At 40.8% G+C, this 14,017-nt stretch overlaps 1 protein-coding gene and 1 pseudogene across 2 annotated transcripts; both read left to right on the top strand.

The window, feature by feature from the left end:
• The first annotated feature begins 1,477 nt into the window (after positions 1-1,477).
• On the top strand, positions 1,478-8,138 carry LOC117247001 (uncharacterized). The gene is made up of 9 exons (XM_078163692.1): positions 1,478-1,650; positions 1,744-1,898; positions 3,382-3,504; positions 3,943-4,128; positions 4,354-5,274; positions 5,448-5,600; positions 5,871-6,011; positions 6,224-6,385; positions 8,036-8,138. The coding sequence occupies exons 2-9, from the start codon at positions 1,752-1,754 to the stop codon at positions 8,063-8,065; spliced, it is 1,863 nt and encodes a 620-aa protein (XP_078019818.1). The 5' UTR covers positions 1,478-1,650; positions 1,744-1,751; the 3' UTR covers positions 8,066-8,138.
• Positions 8,139-8,562: 424 nt separating this feature from the next.
• Positions 8,563-12,471, top strand: LOC117246909 (peroxiredoxin-like 2A; annotated as a pseudogene). Its single transcript, XR_013488397.1, has 5 exons — positions 8,563-8,842; positions 9,016-9,107; positions 11,408-11,548; positions 11,713-11,877; positions 11,988-12,471. The product of XR_013488397.1 is annotated as a peroxiredoxin-like 2A (transcript).
• The last annotated feature ends 1,546 nt before the right edge of the window (positions 12,472-14,017 follow it).

The following is a 14,017-nucleotide window of genomic DNA, read 5'->3' as shown; positions in this document are numbered from 1 at the left end:
TCAGAATGGTCACATTATCAAAAAATAAAACAGCTATAATAAGTAGACATATTTCACTTTCAAAAAAAATACAGTAACTGCCTGAAATTTGTTTTCTATTCAGTAATATTAAGAACCAAGTCCTTCTACAGCCTAAAACATAAATGCATTTAGTCTCTTCTCTTCTCTGAGAGCTGTGACAAAGTTAAGGATTATTATATCAAATGACCTGGCACCAGCCTCTCTCTCAGACATGCTTTTTAGATATGTACCTCATAGGTCCCATTAGATCCTCGACTGCTGGCATGCTCATGGGGATCCACTGCGGCCCAGGTCTATGGAACAGTCTATCTCAACATCTGAGAAACTCCACCTCAGTGGACATGTTTAAAAGAAACCTTAAGACTTATCTTTTTCGCTTGGCTTTTACGTAATGGTGCCTCGTCTTTTTTTGCCCCTGTTTTTAAGTCTCACCTTTGGCACTTTCTACTTTTTTTTAAATTAATTTGTTCTTTAAAATGTTATTTATTTAAAATACTTTATCTTTTATTGTTGTATTGTCTAGCTGTTCACTTGTTACTTCCTCTGTGCTGTTTGACTCCTGCTCTGTGAAGAACTTTGGGCTGCATGACTGAATGAAAGGTGCTTTGTAAATAAAGTTTGATTTAATCTGATTAATTACAGTTCAGATCTAACTTTTACTCCACATAATAATGTCTCCAAATCTGCTTTTTATTAACTGAAAAATAAACTCAGTTTTCCGTCTGAGTGCTATTTTTGCATGTTTTTTTGTTTTTTTTAAATATCACTTGTGCTTAATTCTGTTTGGATTATATTATATACATAAATATATAGGCTATGTATTCACATGCAAATTGCATTCTGTGTATATAGGTTAGTAACACCTCAATTCCCTGTGGATGATCAATAAAGTTGAGTTAAACTAGTCAATGTAAGATTACCAGACAAGTCTAACTGCAACTGTTGTGTTTAATATTATCATTGGTGATCATAGTCGTGATACAATAGTAGTAGTAGTCGCAGTCCTATCACTGAAAGTAGGAACCACTTTCAAAGTATTGAGGGAAGCATTAATGGCGTGACACCGTTGCCATGGAAACGGTGTGTTTCGGTGACGTCCTCGCATTTGTTTGGTTGCTAACTTGATTAAATTGGTATTTACATCTTTAACATGCGACATAACAGCAGGAACCACTTTATAGAGATTGAGGGGGACATTAATAGCGTGACACCGTTGCCATGAAGACATCACCGCTACACCCGGACGCCCCGTTAAGGTTTAATTTGGTGATGTCCTCACCTTTTGTTTGGTAGCTAAATTAGTTAAATTAGTGGTTACATTTAGCTTGCCAAATAACAGTAGGAACCAGTATTAAAGATTGAGGGGGCAATAATAGCGTGACACCGTTACCATGGAGACACAACAGCTACATCCGGACGCTCCGTGAAAAAGGTTTGTTTTGCCGTTATAGTTAAGCTACGCTTCTCTGGTTGCTAAATTGGGAAACGGGTTGTTACATTCAACGTACGATAGACAGAATACACAGTAAAAAATACAAATTTGTACTGTACAGCTGAATATTAACGGCAAACAGGAAGTTAACTTTAGTTTTCTGGGTAACATTTTGTTAACCGACGCTAACTGACGAGGTCAGTTCCTGCCTTGAAATCGGCGCACTGTTTAGTGTTATCAGTTTATCATTCATAAAGTAAATTTAAGCAGTGTTTCGCTTATTCACGCAGGTAGTAACATGGACTCTGAGTATATAAAGAGACATCTGGGGAAGTGTCTGGCAGACGGACTCGCTGAGGTGGCCGAGCAGCGTCCTGTGAACCCCATCCTGTATCTCGCCCACTGGCTCTACAAGTACAACTCAAACGTTAAGTACGAGACAGAGGTAAGCTGCTGTTCTGCTTTCTGTCAGCAGGGGGACACATTACACAATAAAGTCTGTATATGCTGCAGTGTGCTGCAAGACTCAAATCTACTCAAGTACTCTACTTGAGTGCACTGATGAGGTACTTTCACTTTAAGTATTTCAAATTCTCTGCTAATATTTCTACTCCACATTTTCTGGGACAAATATTGTACTTTTACTTTACTTTTAACTTGGTACATTTCAAAGGTCTGTGTGGCACTATAGTTATACATATGATAACATACAAATTAATAGTAACAAAGTACACCAGGCACTGTACTTGAGTACAAGTCTAAGATACTTGTACTTTCTTTGAGTACTTATTTTCTGCTACCTTTACTCCACTACATTTGAAAGCAAATGATTGGAGCAGATTAAAACACTAAATACATATACCAACAATACGAAATATGATGCTAAACTTTATTAATACAGCACTTTCCAAAACACAGTTACAATGTTGAACTGGGATTAAAACATTCCAGGACTGTAATGAGGCTAAAAAAGTCAGGTAGTCGAAATAATACAAGAAAAAATTTAAAAGATAAAAACAATAATAATACAACAGATAAGACTTGTTGGAAATAAAATGATGCACAATTAAGGTTGCAAGGATATACTGGTTTCAAGGTATAACATGATATAAAAGTTGGTTATCATATCATGTACATAAAATTAGCTCTACCTCTGTTAGCTCCAACATTAAAATGCTGACTTTAGGTTCATTATTAAAATCTATAGTACTGGTCCATTAAACATATTGGTATACTAACGGGTAATTCTGCCTGCAAAGGTATTTCAGTAAATCACAGCCACTATAATCAATATTTTAGATTAATAATAGAGCACAAGACAACTCTGCATCCTCTCAGGCTAATTTTCTTGATAATACAAATATATTTTCACTTCAGACAAGTTTGAATGCAACACTTTTACTTGTAAATATCTACGTTTACATTATACTGCAGTATTGCAACTTTTACTCAAGTAAAGGACCTGAATACTTCTTGTCCCACTAGCTACAGGATAGAAAAATAATTTCCCTAATCATAAGTTATCTTATGAATGAAGTGCTGCTAGCTATAAACCTGCCAATGCTAAAGCTACTTCCTCTACTACTGCCTCAAAGCCCTGATCTTCAAATAGCTTTGAAGAGCTGCAGCAAAGGGTGACACAGACTTAGACAGTCTAAGCTCCCCAGGCTGAGCGCTATAAAGCTCATAGGGGCTGTGACAACAAACACCCAGTCACCTTTTACCTTTAGCTTACATTCACAAACTAACAGAGCCCTGCATGTCTGGAGGTCTATGGCTCATGATAAATGAAAGGTCAGTGGGTCAAACTCTTAACAAGGCTTAAAGGTGTTTGTAAAACTACAGGTATCAAGAATGCTAAAAAGGTGTGGTATGGTCTCTTTTCTGAACCACAGGCCTCTTTGTTTGCACAACTTTTTTATTTGCAGAAAAAGGCCAATTTGGCGCTCCTGCAGCAGGAGCAGGCGAAAGCCAGAGAAGAGGCGTCGCACCAGGAGAAGCTGAGAGAGGAGGAGCGAAAGATCAGTGAGGCCTTGGAAGAGTCTAAAAAAGTAGGTTGTGTGACAAAGTCAATGTTTTAACTTTGAGCCTGATTACAAAGAGTTAATGTTACTGAAACTACATTTACCTTTGTACTTCTGAAACCTCCTTCTGATAGTTTTCTTGTTCTGCCAGAGGTCGCCTTTGTTTTGTTAATAAGTCACGTTTGATAATTTTCCAATATTGATCAAACTAGCATTATTTCTTTATTTCTGTTAAAATGAAATTCAACAAATTAAAATTCATACTAAAATTGCAACTCATATTGCGAATACAATATTTGTCAAAAATAATCACAGTAATTTTTTTTTGCGTATCGTGCAGCCCTATTTTTGTGAAGTTAATTTTAAGCAAAGAGCCAGAGCTAGAGAGAAAAGTAATCTCTGTGATGTATTCTACTTACATATGTTCCAACACTTAACATGACATTTTGAGCAAAATCCTTCAAGAGCATATCAACATCACCACATCAGCAGATCTCTGAGAAGGATGCTGCACCCGTGTCAGCCACACCAGGGGCTGCTGACGACAACAAACCAGAGACAGAGGAGAAACCAAACACCCCTGATAAAGAAAAGCAGCACGACACAGACGAACACCAAACTGAAGCTCAGGAAAGTGTCGCTGAACCGGAGGTGATAAAAAAGTAGATCTCAAATCTGTGTGCTTCTGGTGGTGGTGCCTCCTTCATCCTTTGCAGTCAGTTCTTTGGTTTGGTTTTTGGTTGCTGAGCTTTTTTGGTGGTGGGGCGCAGTTCTTTGATCCTTCAAAAACATTCTGCGAGTGACTCTCCTTGTGTGGTGTGGATTAAGTCATCAGATGATTTCACAATGGTTTAAAGGACATGGTGTGTCTGCCAGGTGAAGGTCACAGAGAATGTAACCAGTCCAGAGTCCACCGAGAGAAAACCTTTGGAGGCCAGCACCTCTTCTCTCTCCGAGGTCGTCAGCACTGAGGTCAAGGAGGAGACTACAGATAGGCCTGTTGGAAAAGACGAAGTGGAGCTGAGGACCGATCAAAAAGAAGAGAAAACAGAGGCTGAGCTGAGGGGAGATCAAGAAGAGAAAACGGAGGCTGAGTTGAGGACCGATCAAGAAGTGGAGAAAACAGAGGCTGAGATGAGGAGCATTCAAGAAGTGGAGAAAACAGAGGCTGAGCCGAGGACGGATCAAGAAGTGGAGAAAACAGAGGCTGAGCTGAGGACGGATCAAGAAGTGGAGAAAACAGAGGCTGAGCCGAGGACGGATCAAGAGGTGGAGAAAACAGAGGCTGAGTCGAGGACGGATCAAGAAGTGGAGAAAACAGAGGCTGAGCCGAGGACGGATCAAGAGGTGGAGAAAACAGAGGCTGAGCTGAGGAGCGATCAAGAAGTGGAGAAAACAGAGGCTGAGCCGAGGACTGATCAAGAGGTGGAGAAAACAGAGGCTGAGCCGAGGACTGATCAAGAGGTGGAGAAAACAGAGGTTGAGCTGAGGAGTGATCAAGAAGTGGAGAAAACAGAGGCTGAGCCGAGGATCAATCAAGACGTAGAGAAAACAGAGGCTGAGCCGAGGATCAATCAAGACGTAGAGAAAACAGAGGCTGAGCCAAGGAGCGATCAAGACATGGAGAAAACAGAAGCTGAGCTGAGGACCGATCAGGAAGAAAACAAAATGGAGGCTGAGCAGACAAGCAGTCAAGTAGAAGAGAAAACAGAGATGGAGCCCAGTGATAATCATGTAGAAGAGAAAACGGCAAACACAAATCAAATAGAAGAGAAAGACGCTGACCGAGATGAGAAGGTGATGAGACACTTTTCGTGGCCAAATTACATCAATACCATTTTAGTACCATGATACACAACAAATGAAAAAGTAGCTAATGTTAAACACTGTGAGAGCAGATGGCAAAACATCTGCTTACTTTTAACTGTGGTGCTAAATTTACATTATTCTGTCTCACAACTGCTCTGCAGGTGGTTGATGAAGCTGACACAGCTGAGACTGAGCAGACTGAACCGTTCCACTCGACTCCCAGTCAAGATCCTGACAACTTACAGACAGACAAAACTGAAGAGCAACAAGACAAACAAAGCCCTCGTTCCCCTGATCTTCAAGACACAGACAAGGTGATTAAATACAGGTTATGTGCATGAGGTCTTAAGTTGCCATGTATACAGATGGAGGATGCTAGAGATGCAGGATAAAGAGCAAGGGAAGATGATGTAGAGACGATGTGAGGCAAAGTCAGCTGAAGATAGGCCAGATGACGACAGAAGAGTTGAGGAGAGTAAGAAGATGCTGCATGTACACAGGTGTTCAGGTGAAGAGGATACAGACAGAGGTCAGGCTGACAAAAGACAGATCTACTAACTGTTTGCATCACACCATTTCACCAGCAGGTTGATGAAGATGAAACTGGTAAGTTGGAGTCGGCACCACGGGGTGAAGGTCTGAAACCAGAGGAGACATTTTCTACTGAAGAAACTAAGCAGGAGCCACAGAAATCTGGTTCTCTGCCTCTTCAGAACCAGGACAAGGTGGCTAATTTCTAAAGAATATTTCTTATCCCTTGAAAAATTCTGACACACAAAAAAGGAAAACATATCCAGAAGGAGGCAGCAGTGTTGAGATTGAGAGTGTGATTTTTCGAGCAGCAGTGGACAGACAGCCAGACTGTGATAGAATCAAGTGATACAAAAGCAAATTTGTTTAATGTTTAACCAGCGCTGTTCTCATCACCTCATCCCAGGAGGCGGACGGGCAACGCACAAGTGAGACCACTGATGGCTCGGCTCCAGCTGACAGTGACGTAACAGCAGAGGGGACAGTGTCGAGTGAGATGCTCGTGACTTTACAAGAGGAGCCTGAAAACTCTCCTGACACGGAGGACGTCCAGGACAAGGCAGAACTTGTGGGTTAACCAGACAACAAGTTATACTGAAATAATTTATACTATATAACTGTGAAAAAATCCCAAATAAATGTACACACATTTCATATAGTTGGCATTTTTATTTGTAGCACTTTCTATACCATTTCCAATAGGTGGCACCCTAAATTCATAAACTTAATTCCCTAGTTTAGTTAAGTTACACCCTTATTCCTGTTTTCTTTTAGATTGTAGTTTAAAATGTGAGTCTATTAACTACTCCATCCCTTATTTTTGTGACTTAAAGGAATAGTGCACCCAAAAATAAAAATTCACCCATTATCTTCTCACCCATATGCCGATGGAGGCTCAGGTGAAGTTTTAGAGTCCTCACAACACTTGTGGAGATGAAGGGGGAGGGGGGTAGCAACACAACTCCACCTAATGGAGGCTGACGGCGCCCCAGATTCAAACGTCCAAAAATAGGCTACAGTGATGGTAAAAACAGAGTTCAAATGGCGTTTTTCCAAACAACTTTTTATGTCGGGGCTTCAGGACACTTGGATCACTATGGACGAGCAGTACGGAGATATTTTGTGGTTTCAATTATGTGTTTTTGGACATTTGAATCTGGGGCACCGTAAGCCTCCATTAGGTGGAGTTGTGTTGCTACCCCCTCTCCCCTTGGATCTCCGCTAGTGTTGTGAGGACTCTATAACTTCACTTGAGCCTCCATCGGCATATGGGTGAGTAGATAATGGCTGAATTTTCATTTTTGGGTGCACTATCCCTTTAACAATGAACACTGTGGGAATGATAACTGGTTTCAGCTGGTTGTAATTCACAATCCTCACTGCTAGATTCCACTAAATTCCCTCAACGTTTAACCTTGCACACTGGACCTTTAATGCAGTAGCTGACATTAAGTAAACACAAAGCTGTTGTCCTAACAACAGAAAAGCAATGAAAATGTCCACAGTGTAATACCTAACAAAATTTATCAATTTATTAAAAGTTGTGTACTTACAACAGGAGAGTTAAAGCCACAGAGGCTAATGTTGGACCTCCTCCAAGCAACCGACAGGAAGTTTCCAGGATTTAGCCTGTGCCTACCTGGGCAGTTCAAACGTCTCTACCGGGCAGCTAAGCTAACGTTAGTTAGCTAAAGAAGCTAATCACACAATTTCAGCTACTGCGTCGATATTTACTGAACTACTCAAAGCTTTTCACTGGTCTGAAGTATTAACACATTATAGTTTATACAGCACTGTAACGTTCAAACAGAATAAACACCGAGATATGTCTTATTATTACAACATTTCTTTCTTTCTCCTGCTAGCGTCTCTGTAACTGCTGCTAGCCTAAGGTTGACCCACACTTCTCGCGAGGTTTCACCCAACAGCCAATCACATCACAGGAAAAGTTTAATATCGCATAAACAACCGACATATAATAAATTCAACCTCATTCAACACTGCAAATAAAATGTGCAGAAAATGGATATGTTAATTCTAACCACATCTTATTTATACTGAATAAAACACATTTAATCTGAGCAGAACATATAGAGAATTAGTTGTGTACAAGAATAAAAAAAATATGATATTTAGGACCAGATAAAATTGCCCTAGAGGCTTTATATTAACTTTCACTGGTGAATTAATTCTTAATAAGTGTTGTGCTGCTTTTCAGGAGGAAGAGGAAGGAGAAGGCCACACATGATAATTTCATATCTTCATGTTGTTTGATGTGCAAATACAAATATGCAAAAATAAACATTTAATAAATCGCACCAATATTTTTATTTTTGCATTTGGTTTATTTCAGTATTTCTGTGCCTAAACTGTGACGTGTTTCTTTATGATTAATCTCCACCAGAGCAGGCAAGAGATGGAACTGTGCAGGCTGTGGTAATGGTTCATGTGACTTATTTCCTGCCACTTGTACACAGTTGAATAACCTCCCCCCCGGTTTTGGAAATAATGTAACACTGTGCTGTTATTATGCAAGCGTGCACATTTCTGCAGCCATGTGTGATATTTTAGCCGCATGACGGTGCAGATTTCAGTGACCTTTGAACTGCAGGAGAAGGGTCACCGCTTGTGCATGATGGCTGTTAAGCATTTAATTTTCCGGTATCTGCCGCAGACTCGATGACGGCGTCACTGATCAAACACAGCTGCTTTAATCATCAGACCAGTGCCTCGGTCCAACAGTAGGCTGGGTCTGAGAAACACTGGGAGGGTTAACTTCAGATGGAATTTAAATGCGCTTATAACCGCGCGTTGCAGCCAGAGAGGGCATGTTGAAACCAAGATGCACTGACTCAAAACAGACACAGAAGCGAAATGGTACTGGGACTTATAACCAACGCTGCGGCTGCAGTCGGCGGCCTCATCACTGGTGTTATGAACTATTTCACCGACATGTTCCTCACTCCACCGCTGAAAGCAACCCTCAAACATTTGGAGGAGACTGAACTCCAGACTCTGAAGGGAGGTGAGTCCCAACGTATTTCATCCACCAAAGAAGTTCTGTGAGAGTAAGTTTCTTTTATCAGTGGTGAACTAAGCATGGGTGTGTTCAAAGGAGCTTTTGTTTTTGCTGGAATGTGTTCTGCATTTATTCTGTTGCTCAACTCCTAAACCCTGTCACTTCATTTCTTCACCCAGAAACAAGGATCATAAAAGCAAAAGCTCTGTGGGAGAGGTCTGGAGCTGTCATCATGGCAGTGCGGAGACCTGGATGATTTTTGTGCAGAGAGGTAATATGTCAGCTCATCACTGTGTGGCTGAATGTCTTTATGAAACAAGGCAAGGCAGCTTTATTTGTATGGCACATTTCATACACCAGGGTAAATCAAAGTGCTTTACAGAACAATAAAAGTTAAAACAGTGCAATAAAAGAGTGAAGAAAGAAGGTACAATTATTTCAAGTTAATTAAAAATAGCAAAAGTGCAGACAAGAGGTGCAAAGATAAAAAGATTATTTAAAACATCAACGTCATCTGGGAGGTTATTCCAGTTTTGTGCTGCATGATGACAAAACGCTGCTTCACCATGTTTTGTTCTGACTCCTGGGACGGTCAGTAGGCTGACCCCAGATATCCTCAGGGTCCTCAAAGGTTCATCTGTCACAAGCATGTCAGAATCATATTTGGGTGCTGAGCCACAGAGTGATTAATGCACAAGCACGTAGTCAGTGTACGGATTTTAAAACGAAACAAGTCAAAGCATGTCTCTCATATTCAAGGATCCTTTGTTTGAAGGACAGGTCCTTCCAAGGAAGGGTCCAACAGAGGCAAGGTAAAAATCCCTCATTGGAAAGACTCTGTAAACATACATTTGAGCAGACTAATGAGTCTCCAGGTGTGCATCATTAATCCTCTGGGGACTGAGGGGGTTTCAGATTACTGTGATAATTGTGTCACTCTCTAATGATGTTGTATAATTTGAACAAACGTAACCAGTATTTTCAGAGTCACATGACTTTTAGGACTCTTGATTATACTTTAAAGAACAGGTAGACTTGATGATGGGATTTGATGATGTAGCATCCTTGATATTCAGCCATTTAAGGATCCTTCCTTGACTTTGAGAAACACCCATTGTCTTCATAGTGGCGCCCCCAAGGCTGATTGTGCGCTCGTTTTGTACTCGGATATCGGAAGTCGGAAGTGGCGTCACCTCTGAGTCATTCTCAGAACCCATTGGCTGTATTCGGCGTCTGACTTCTGGCAGAATTATGTTCCGCCTCGTTAGTTCACCGCATGGACCGTTTAACCTGGCAACAACTGCAGCCGGCTCAAACGTGATTGGTCAATATCACGTGGACTACAAACAGCCTACAACCGGAAACCAGGGCTCTTCCGCTCTTCTTCCAGAGGCAAGATCTCTCCGGGGTTTGCCTACAGACTCTACATTCACTGAATGTATGTATGTGACCGGCAGCCATCTTGAATTCATAAGTCGGGGTTGATGCGGTTGCTCTGAGTTTCCGTGTTGGAAATCCGATCTCAGGGTGCGTTCCAGTTTAAACTTCCGAGTGGGAACTGGGAATTTCCGACCTCCGAGTACAAAACGAACGCACCATGAGGCAGAGAGGACCTCCAAAACAATTAAAAGTAATTGGAGACCAACAATACTGTTTATAAGAGGCTGTGGCATGCACATTTTTAAGCTACTGCAAAGGTGGTGATAACTTGTGAAACTGGACAACCTACGGCATCCATTGGTACCAACCATATCAGTATAGCTTGCTGGGAAGAGGGTTAAATAACACTCCAAATTAAGGCTAAATTTTGGCGAGGGAAAAATCGGCATGGCCATTTTCAAAGAGGTCCCCTTGAACTCTCACCACAAGATATCTGAATGCAAATGGCCTCGAAGTACCCACGGGTTTCCGCTGAAGTTGAGAAGGCTTGTTCCCAGTAAATGTTTGGTTCCTTACAATCAGTGTACTCCCTTAAATTAAAGCTGTATATTTGTCTTTTTAAGGACAACCAGCCTATTTGAAGAACATGTCGATACATGACACATTAAAAGAGGATTGTTGTAGAACTCAAAATGTTAACTGGGCTGGTATTAGTCTGTGCACATCAGATAAAAAGTAATATTAACCGTAAAATAATAATAATTTTTGGTTTTGGTGTGCTACCACTATGAAGGATTTCTGGGGGTGCGCAACACCCTTTTTATTTTTTACTTAAGTAGCTAGTAAAGTCCTCTTATTCCTAAATGTATGTCAGATATTCTGCTTTGAAGCTATTGTACATTTACAGAGTGACATATTCAAATCCTTAACTCAATCACATTAAAATATTCATGTCTTCTACATAGTTTTATAAACATTTACCCAAAAGTCATCTTGGCAAATTTGGTATCTTTGGAAACGTTGGGATCTCCACTTTAGTTTAACTGCTGTGGGTTTAAATAAAGTCTTTGCTGCATAGCATGAGTTTGGCTTTAAATCTTTTACTAGTTAGTGCATGCGGTGCCTTTGTATTTTTACTGCATACACACTGTTTCTGCTCACCTGACAGTTTTATATGCTCACTGTCTGCAGGAGGCTGCAGAGCTGTCCTCTCTGAAGCCTGAGCTGGATGAGCTCGGGGTCCCTCTGTACGCGGTGGTGAAGGAGGACGTCGGCACCGAGGTCCAGAACTTCAGACCGTACTTCAAGGGGGAAATATTCTTGGATGAAAAGGTGGAGTTTTTTTTCTGTCATGAATCAGTGTTTTGTGTGGTCTGTTGTGCCCTCTTGATGCTGAGGTTTTTCCTTTTAATAAGAGTTATTCAGGATCTGTGGAAAATCCGTTTAGCTCTGCATGAATTAATTCAAGGCTTCCTATTTGTGTGCTTGGATTGCAGAAGCATTTTTATGGGCCCCGTGAGCGGAAGATGGGTCTGCTTGGGTTCCTGCGTGTTGGGGTGTGGATGAACGGCCTGAGGGCCTTTAGGAATGGTTTCATGGGGAACGTTTTGGGAGAGGGCTTCATCCTCGGTGGAGTCTTTGTCATCGGACGAGGACAGCAGGTAAAACCTCTACAGTCAAATGCATGTGTGGCCTTACGAATCATGTCAAAGAGGACTGAACCAGGAACACTTATAACTGCATAATGCATCATGTTTTTATTCTCCCACAGGGCATACTGCTTGAGCACAGAGAGATTGAATTTGGAGATAAAGTCAACACTGAAGATGTAATCCGAGCTGCCAGAAGAATTTCACAAGAGCCTCTGCCTTTAGAGAGGAAATAATACTTTGATATGAATCTCATATCTGTAAAACACAGAGAGTTTAGAACAGTATAAATGACATCCGGCTCTATGAATGATCATATTAATGCTGAAGTTGTCGAGAAAAGAATCTTTGTAAAGTGCACATTAGGTGTGTGAGTTTGTTGGTGTACTGGTCTCAGTTGGGGGGCACCAAGATGCATTCTGAGGTGTAACTGCGTAGTTTGAGGCTCTGAGTGTGTTAATGATAGTCTGTCTTTAAACTCTTGAGAGGGAGCAGACCTGATATCTAACACTCAGTTTCCTGTATTACTCTGTGATACTGATGTGCTATCTTGGGAGCCAAGAGACTCTGACCTTTGACTAATAAAACACGGCTTTGTGCTCTACAGTTTGTTTTTATTATTACCCACAGCTTGGAAAAAGTTATTCAGATGTTCGACTTCCTGAGATGAAGTCATCTGACATCCAGGATGGGAGAGTTTTCCGAGCCAACATCACCATGTAAGATCAGTCTGGTTTCCTGCTCGAGCTTCCTGCACATTCAGTGTTTATTGATGTCTCCGGTCTCACTCAGCATGTTCTATTGGGAGAGGGAGAAGAAATTTGGAGACAAAGATGCTCTTCTGTCCTGGAGCCTGCAAAGAAAATTAATAAAAGTTAATTGGAGAATATTTTTAAATTCAAATGAGATGAGACACCAGACCCAACAGTGCAGATGAGCTGAAGGCTGCTATCAAAGCAACCTGGGCTTCTATAACACCTCAACAGTGCCACAGGCTGATCTCGTCCATGCTATGCTGCATTGCTGCACTAATTCATGCAGAAGGGGCTGAATATACTTTTCAGAGGGTCGACATTGCTGTATTATAAATCCTTTTTTTGTATTGGTCTTAAGTATTATCCTAATATTTTGAGATACTGGATTTTTGATTTTCATGAGCTGAAAGTTGTAATCATCAAAATTAAAACAAAAAAAATTTAATATTTCACTTTTTGTGTAATGAATCTAGAATATATGAACATTTCTTTTTTTTTTAAATAAATTAAGAAGAAAAAAAAAGAACTTTTCCATGATATTCCAGTTTTTTGAGATGCCCCTGTATTTGTTCACCGTCAATGTGCATCCACTATAAGTGCTTGTTTTGCCACTGACAGGCTCCAATTGTTTTTCTAAGGGTTTAAAAATGTAAAGGAAAGGATCCCCACAGAGATAGATTCTTTTAGTTGAATTAGAAACAGCTGCAAATTTGCTATTACTACACTCAGCAAACTCCATTTAGATAAGCATTAATTTTATCATTGTAAAACACCCTTCACTCAGAGTCAACAGAAACAAAATTAAACTTACAAAAGATGTTATTTGTCTTTCCACTGTTCCAACAATCACCACTTTGGTTTGGTGGAAATAAATCCTTAATTCACCCAGTTAGATGTGAAAATTTGCTGCCTCTATACAAGCTGAAATGATTCTTTATTTAAATGGAGTCCGGTGAATTTAGCGAGGCGATTTCGGGGCTGTTTCTGGTTAAAAAGCATCTTACTCTTTAACAAAAAGCTCTATCTCTGAAGGGATCATTTCCATAATGTTGTCAGACACTTAAAGGGATAGTGCACCCAAAAATGAAAATTCAGCCATTATCTACTCATCCTCATGCCGATGGAGGCTCTGGTGAAGTTTTAGAGTCCTCACATCACTCGCAGAGATCCAAGGGGAGAGGGGGGTAGCAACACAACTCCACCTAATGGAGGCTTACGAAAGCACGTGAACACACATGAATGCGGTGCCCATGTCTCACGGTCTCACGCAAGCGCACACATGTGAGCGCGGTGCACGGAGAGGCAGTTAGAGCTACAGGCTACAATGAGGCTAAAAACAGAGTTCAAATGAAGTTTTTCCAAACAACTTTTTATGTTGGGCCTTCAGGACACTTGGA

Source organism: Epinephelus lanceolatus, chromosome 21 (assembly GCF_041903045.1).
Source record: "Epinephelus lanceolatus isolate andai-2023 chromosome 21, ASM4190304v1, whole genome shotgun sequence".
Classification (NCBI taxonomy): Eukaryota; Metazoa; Chordata; class Actinopteri; order Perciformes; family Serranidae; genus Epinephelus; species Epinephelus lanceolatus.
Note: the sequence above shows the minus strand (reverse complement) of the source record. Positions and strands in the feature narration are given on the sequence as shown.